General features: G+C 46.4%; 1 protein-coding gene across 1 annotated transcript; it reads left to right on the top strand.

Moving 5' to 3' along the window:
- Positions 1 to 839: 839 nt before the first annotated feature.
- LOC146054610 (thioredoxin domain-containing protein 11-like) lies at positions 840 to 7885 on the top strand (the record flags this gene model as incomplete). Its single annotated transcript, XM_083168082.1, has 2 exons — positions 840 to 951; positions 6753 to 7885. Coding segments are annotated over 2 exons (707 nt in total), but the record flags the coding sequence as incomplete, so codon positions are not given.
- Between the last annotated feature and the right edge of the window lie 722 nt (positions 7886 to 8607).

Below are 8607 nucleotides of genomic sequence, written 5' to 3'. Positions count from 1 at the left end.
GTATCATGTGCTGTATACACTTTTCAGCATTAGGTGCTAAATAGGGGCACTTACAAACTTTGCTATGTGGCCCACATGTATCTTGTTACGCCACTGGGGAGTAGGGATGGCCATTGACCATGGATGATTTCAAAATCATTGATGGTTTATGGCTGATGTCAAATACTTTTGCCATCGATGGGGGAGAACCAGATGGTTTGCTTTTTTTGTTGTTGTTTGTTTCAAAGTGCTGGGGCATGGAGCAAAGCCCCGCCCTTGTGTTTTGATTGGCCCACCAGCCAATCAGTGAAACACAATGGATGACCATCGATAGTTAAAAATACCGATGGTCATTCATTGCATATGTTAACACTATCCATGACCAGTTGCACAATTGACATCGATGGCAACCATCGATGGCCATCCCTAAAAAATTTGTCAGGGAGAGAGTTTGGGGCTTGCCTAGTCACTATGAAAGTTTTGGGAATGCCCCCCAAAATGATAAAAAACAGGTGGTCGTGGCAATAGACCATGCCCCTTTACCGATGCCCCGCCCATTTCCCATTTAGCCCCTCCTCTTTTCACGACCAATTTTAACATGCAATGTTGGGAGCTATGCACTGTGATCAGGGGGGGGGGGGGGGGGGGGGGCTAGTCTAACCTGCCCCGGGGCCAGCCCTCCACCAATAGCCGCGACACTGGGGACAGCTCTACCTCTCTCTCCTATTTGGCAGCGCCCGCCCACCACAACCCCTCGGTAGCACTGCAGTATCAGTGGGGGTACCTGCTACCTCTGCCTCCTCTCCGTCACCGTGCTGGGCAATATGCTGGCAGTCTATGGCTGTATAATCTTCATGAAGGGGAAAGATGGGACAACTTCACACAGCCGCCTCCAGCGCAGCTCTCAGCCCAACCGTCCTCGCTCGCGCATCTCTCAGCCCAACCGTCCACTCGTTGTCACGTGACAAAAAGGTGAGTGATGACGTCAAGCAACAGCCGCGAGGGACGCGCCTCCCCTAGCGCTTAGGTGCGGGGCTTACTGACGTGGGTGTGGTGCGCGGGCCGAGCACAGTGTGAGTGTACTTGAACAAGTGATGAGTAGCAGCAGCGGAGTAGCTTGCACCCCCCAGTAACACTAGAACAGCTGCTTCCACCTGCCCAGCAGCAAAGGACAGCCCCTGCTACCCACCCCCAGCGGTAGCACAGCAGATGGCCATCGACCATCGATGATTATAAACCATCGATGGTTTATGGCCGATGTCGAATAGTTTTGCCATCGATGTGGGAGAACCAGATGGTTTCCCACCATCGATGTCAAGCTTTAAAACAAATAGTTTCGTTTTTGCTTGTTTCCCCAAGGTGTCGGGACACGGAGCATAGCTCCACCCCCGGCACCCGCGAAGCACCGCCACCGCATTTTTATTGGCTACAGGCCAATCAATCAAAGAAAATGTATGACCATCGATATATAAAAACATCGAGGGCCGTGAATAGTTATACACTATCGATGGAGGGTGTAAAGACCCAGTCTGCGCAGTGATATCCGCCGTGATCGGAAGCACATAGTCCGGCATACCTATCCCCTATCCCCTATCACCTATCCCCTATCACCTATCACCTATCCTCTATCACCTATCCTCTATCACCTATCACCTATCCCCTTATCACCTAACCCTATCACCTATCCCCCTATCCTCTATCACCTAGTCCCCTATCCTCTATCCCCTATCACCTATCCCCTATCACCTATCCTCTATCACCTATCCCCTATCCATACCTCTATCCATTATCACCTATCCCCTATCACCTATCCTCTATCCCCTATCCTCTATCACCTACCCTATCACCTATCTCCAATCCCCCTATCACCTATCCCCTTCACCTATCCCCTATCCATCTATCACCTATCCCCTATCCTCTATCCCCTATCACCTATCCCCTATCCCCTATCCTCTATCCCCTATCTCCTATCCTCTATCCCCTATCACCTATCCCCTATCCTCTATCACCTATCCTCTATCCCCTATCACCTATCCTCTATCCCCTATCACCTATCCCCCTATCCTCTATCACCTATTCCCCAATCACCTATCCTCTATCCCCTATCTCCTATCCTCTATCCCCTATCACCTATCCTCTATCCCCTATCACCTACTCCCTATCCTCTATCCCCTATCACCTATCTCCTATCCCCTATCATCTATCACCTATCCCCTATCACCTATCCCCTATCATCATCACCTATCCCCTATCCTCTATCACCTATCCCCTATCACCTATCCCCTAGTCACCTATCCCCTATCCTCTATCCCCTATCACCTATCCCCTATTCCTCTATCACCTATCCCCTATCACCTATCCTCTATCACCTATCCCCTATCATCTATCACCTATCCCCTATCACCTATCCTCTATCCCCTATCACCTATCCCCTATCACCTATCCCCTATCACTATCCCCTATCATCTATCCCTATCACCTATCCCCTATCACCTATCCCTATCCTCTATCACCTATCCCTTATCTCCTATCCCCTATCCTCTACCACCTATCTCCTATCCCCTATCATCTATCACCTATCCCTATCACCTATCCCCTATCCTCTATCACCTATCCCTTATCTCCTATCCCCTATCCTCTATCACCTATCTCCTATCCCCTATCATCTATCACCTATCCCCTATCCCCTATCTCTATCACCTATCCCCTATCACCTATCCTTTATCACCTATCCCCTATCACCCTATCCCCTATCACCTATCCCCTATCATCTATCACCTATCCTCTATCACCTATCCTCTATCCCCTATCATCTATCACCTAATCCCCTATCACCTATCCCCTATCCTCTATCACCTATCTCCTATCCCCTTTTCATCTATCCCCTATCCCCTATCCTCTATCCCCTATCACCTTTCCCCTATCCCCTATCCTCCATCACCTATCCCCTATCACCTATCCCCTATCACCTATTCCCATATCATCTATCCCCTATCACCTATCCTCTATCACCTAGCACCTATCCCCTATCACCTATCCCCTATCCCCTATCATCTATCACCTATCCCCTATCATCTATCACCTATCGCCTATCACCTATGCTTTATCACCTATCCCCTATCCTCTATCACCTATCCCCTATCACCTATCCCCTATCACCTATCCCCTATCACCTATCCCCTATCATCTATCCCCTATCATCTATCCCCTATCACCTATCCCCTATCACCTATCCCCTATCACTTATCCCTATCACCTATCCCCTATCCTCTATCACCTATCCCCTATCACCTATCCCCTATCATCTATCACCTATCCCCTATCACCTATCCTCTATCCCCTATCATCTATCACCTATCACCTATCACCTATCTCCTATCCCCTATCATCTATCCCCTATCACCTATCCCCTATCACCTATCCCCTATCCCCTATCATCTATCACCTATCCCCTATCATCTATCACCTATCCCCTATCACCTATCCCCTATCACCTATGCTTTATCACCTATCCCCTATCACCTATCCTCTATCACCTATCCCCTATCACCTATCCTCTATCACCTATCACCTATCCCCTATCATCTATCACCTATCACCTATCCCCTATCATCTATCACCTATCCCCTATCACCTATCCCCTATCCTCTATCCCCTATCACCTATCCCCTATCCCCTATCCTCTATCACCTATCACCTTTCCCCTATCATCTATCCCCTATCTCCTATCCCCTATCCTCTATCACCTATCCTCTATCACCTATCACCTATCCTCTATCACCTATCCCCTATCACCTATCCCCTATCACCTATCCCCTATCCTCTATCCCCTATCACCTATCACCTATCCCCTATCCTCTATCCCCTATCCTCTATCACCTATCCTCTATCACCTATCCCCTATCCTCTATCCCCTATCCTCTATCACCTATCCTCTATCACCTATCCTCTATCACCTATCCCCTATCACCTATCCCCTATCACCTATCCTCTATCACCTATCCCCTATCATCTATCACCTATCCCCTATCACCTATCCCCTATCACCTATCCTCTATCACCTATCCCCTATCACCTATCCCCTATCACCTATCCCCTATCACCTATCCCCTATCCTCTATCACCTATCCCCTATCACCTATCCTCTATCACCTATCCCCTATCCTCTATCCCCTATCCTCTATCCCCTATCCTCTATCCTCTATCACCTATCCCCTATCACCTATCCCCTATCCCTTATCTCCTATCCCCTATCCTCTATCACCTATCCCCTATCATCTATCCCCTATCTCCTATCCCCTATCTCCTATCCCCTATCCCCTATCACCTATCCCCTATCGTCTATCACCTATCCTCTATCACCTATCCTCTATCCCCTATCACCTATCCTCTATCACCTATCTCCTATCCCCTATCATCTATCCCCTATCCCCTATCCTCTATCCCCTATCACCTTTCCCCTATCCCCTATCCTCTATCACCTATCCCCCTATAAACTGTTCCGTGAGTGACTTGCTGCCCAGGGCTTGTACCACCCACTCTTCAATAAATTTTTCTGGAGTATTTCTTTCTACTCCTTCTTCAAAACCAATAAAGCGTAAATTATTACGCCTAAGCCGCCCCTCAATGTCGACCATTTTGCGCTGCATGTCCTGCATTTGGCCTGTCATTTTTTTGACCTGGCTCTGAAGTGGCGCTACTGTATCTTCTACAGCCGATACTCTACTCTCCACTTCAGCCACTCGGTCTCTGATCTTGCGTACGTCATCTCTCAACAGCATTAGATCACTTTGTATTTTATTGGTTTGCTCCACCATACGGGTCTCACTAGAGTTAATGGCCTCTAGCAGTTGTTGTAAAGTGACTTCTTGAGATTGTGGATTTTTATTCTCCTTCACTGGAGTGGTGTGCGGTGTGCTGGCCTGGGAGCTGTTGCTAGTCTGATGCCTGGCAAATTTTTCTAAACGTGCAGCAGCTGTGTTTTGGCTGGATTTCCCCATTATTATTGGTGTGTGATAACTTTCTTTTGAGAATTCTGGTTATACTGCAGATATTCTAACCAGTTTTATTCCCTATTATCCAATAGGGGCCAGGACCATTCACAGCCAACCTTCAATGCTTAGTCCTCAATATATTGGTGCTGGTATTTATTGATTGGTGCAAGAAAGTGCAATTCAAGTACCTTTATCACCGTTGGCAGATTGATTTCTCCTGGATTACAGCATACAGCAGCATACAGCCTAGGTTCCAGCAGACATTCTGTAGGCCAGCGAGCATCCGTTCGCCTCACAAACTGCGCTGCCCAAAATGCTTTGCACTGTCTTGGGGCTACCAGGGAACAATGAGCACCGCAGGAACTGGAGCCTGGGGTGCAAAAACAGCTTGCTCCGCCGCCACCACACCTCGTTCCCCCTTTCTCTGCGGCGGGTGTCTCAGGCTGCCGTGTTACTGTGCTGTGCACGCCGCCCACGGGTCCGCTCTCTCACAGCGCGTCACTCTCTGGCGCCGGGAAACTCGGGGATGTCGCCGCCGATGATGCGGAACCTATCTCTCCGTGCAGCAGCGCCTCTCTCTCCTCGCTGCATTAAAACGCCCTCTCGCCAGTCTCCACCGCAGGCACACTGCACCGCCGGAGCAGGGGGCCGACGCACCGCACACCTCCACCGGGGGTCACCACGACCACAGGCTCCCACTGGTAACAGTCTTATTTTTCCTTTATTCCAACATGTGGATGTGCGTAGGAGAGAGCTCCTTAGTTCATGGCACAGGGAGATTCAAGCACACGCTCTCACTCGTGCCCTGCCGTGGCCACGCCTCCCCCTGGCCTGAAAGTTTTGCCACTATAATTGTGTATTATTGTGTACACTCTTTGTTCTATATGTTGGATACAATCCCCAGTATCGCATTCTGATTTCACCAGCAACGTTTTCCTTGTTTTACTTTCATTTTTTTTCAGCGCTTACCCTGGTGGAATGCGCACTACAGTTACTTAAAAGATATGCTGCTGTAAAAAATATAAATAACTGAATTCCTTACAGGATGCTTTCAACAGACAAACATCAATCTCAAAGTGTACTTGTGCCTCCAATATATCAGGCAGTAAGAGTTAATGGGCAGTATTCAATGCGGCCGGTGAGGGGGTTAAACGGCAGGGCTCACCGAAAACAATGACCCTTGTCGTTTAACCCCAGTGCCGGCCAATGTCAGATGGCCGCGAGGATTCCCCCAAACAGCGAGGTTCGTGGCTAAAGCAGGGACGCCGCTGCATTTAGCCACGAGCCTCGCTGTTTGGCGGCCGCACATGCCGTTTCCGGCCACACACGCAGTTGCCTGCCAAGTTTATTTCTACTTTCGATCGTGGGGCTGCGCTTCGAGATCGGATCCAGCTTAAACACTGTTCGATTTTGATTTGATTTTGGGATGCTGCACCCTGCAAATAGATATTGCAATACTCTAAGATGCCTTGTCAATTGACTTGGGGGCTTTCCAAATTTTTGCATACATATGTAACCAAGATCTCTGAATTACATTATCATGTAGATTTAAATATTGTTACTGATATCATTGAGTGTGCTGGGGGAAACAAAATGTGCTTCTTTCTTGCTTATTCTAATGTTCATATGACTGCGATTGCATGCATTTCCTTTCCTGATGCTTTTTCTGTCTATTGAACGAACAAGGTTTTGGAAGTCTGCTGGGATAGTTCGCAGATGACATATATAAGTACAAGTACTCTAATGCCAACCCTCCACTTATTACTTATGTGTTTGCAGGAAAGACCACAGTGTAGTGTATCCTGAAGATCAGCAAATCACTGTTCCAAACCTTCTGAAGTTTATCCTAAAATATGCCACCCTGCCTTCTGCTGCAGCTGATCCTCCTGCCTCCTGCCCAATGCACTATCTGCAATACAAAGAAGATCAAGTCACTTATCTGGAGCGAGAAATCCAAAGACTGAGGGCTGAAATTACAGTATTACACAATGCCCAGGATCAGCTGGCAGAACGGATTTCGAAAGTGAGGAAAGATACACAAGACCTTAAAGTCCAAAAACGGACCCTAGAACAACACAACAGAGCCTTGGAGGATCACACGGAACAGTTACAAGCTCTGTGTGAGCAAAAAACTAGGGAGGTGGGCACGATGGCGGACAAGATGAAGGAGCTGGTAGCGGCTTCTGAAAGTCTTCTGGCAGAAAATGCACTACTTAAGTTTCTTATGGTAGCACTGGAAGCCAAACACAAAACTAATGCAGAGACAGAAAGGTTTGATAACCACGAGGATGGAACCCGGCCAAGCACTGATGTTTCTGAAGGACAATCTGATAGCTCCAGCACAGAGTATAATAAAGAAAATAAAACAGACTGATATTTTTTTTTTTAGCAGAAATATTTCAAAAATTATTTATACAGATTTTCAAACTGTAAATTAAGGTCTTTATTTCCTTGGGGGTCAGGAATTAAAACTTCTATTTTTGTAACAGCCTAGTTTCTAAGAACAAGTTCTATTCCAGATTTTTTGTCTGCGTTTGTTCTGGCAGAAGTTTGATGACTTCTCTGAAATTAATTAAATCCATGTTGCCTGAGGTTTAATTCTTGTTTTTTTTTTATTGTACATTTTGAAAATAGTTAGACAAATTGTCTGAATAATCTGCAATAATCTGCATTTTTTTAAATTCAGTTCTTAAATAACCCCAACAGATCATGTTTTCTGCATTTCTATAATAATGATGCACAGGTAATCTATTTTGCTTTGTCAGTAATTATCCCCCGGTTCCCACAGGCTGAAATCCTGAAAGCAGGACATGAGATAAGGTATTAAAGACTAGAGTTGAAATCTCAAATATATCTCAACAAACTGTAATATCCACTTCTTATGCAATTTAATAAATAAATGCACAAAAGTCCATTAAGTCCCAGAAAAATGTCATTAATACCATTGTGCGCTAAACTATGGTGCTTATTCAGATCTGATCTCAGTACAAATTTGGTCTCAAAATGGGCAAAACCATGTGCACTGCAGGTGGGGCAGATGTAAGATATGCATAGAGAGTTAAATTTGGGTGGGGTGTGTTGAAACTGAAATCTAAATTGCAGTGTAAAAATAATGCAGCCAGTATTTACCCTGCACAGAAACAAACTAACTCTACCAAATCTAAATCTCTGCACATGTTACATCTTGCCCCCCCCCCCCATATCATATGCAGAGAGATTTAGATTTGGGTGAGTTATTTTGTTTATGTGCAGGGAAAATACTGGCTGCATTATTTTTACACTGCAATATAGATCTCACTTTGAAGTACCCAACTCTAACTCTTTCTGCACAAGTTACATCTGCCCCAACTGCAGTACGCATGGTTTTGTCCATTTGAGAAGGAATTTGCCTTTGCGAGTGAACCAGAATAGTGTCCATATTATCAACAGGAGAGGGCCCAAAGCATATTCTTGCACCTGGACTTACCGCTCGTGTTCCACCACTGAGTGTAATACAGTGCAGCGCAGCTGGGGCAGTTGTAACATGTGCGCATTAGATTTCAGTGGGGTGTGTCCAAACCAAAATTTTTATTACAATGAAAAAATAATGCTAACATTTGTGGGCTACATCCAAAAGCAGCCAGTGCTTACCCTT

Source organism: Crinia signifera, unplaced genomic scaffold (assembly GCF_055691185.1).
Source record: "Crinia signifera unplaced genomic scaffold, ASM5569118v1 HAP2_SCAFFOLD_271, whole genome shotgun sequence".
NCBI classification, from domain to species: Eukaryota; Metazoa; Chordata; class Amphibia; order Anura; family Myobatrachidae; genus Crinia; species Crinia signifera.
The sequence above is the reverse complement of the archived record's forward strand: the minus strand, read 5'-3'. Positions and strand labels throughout refer to the sequence as shown.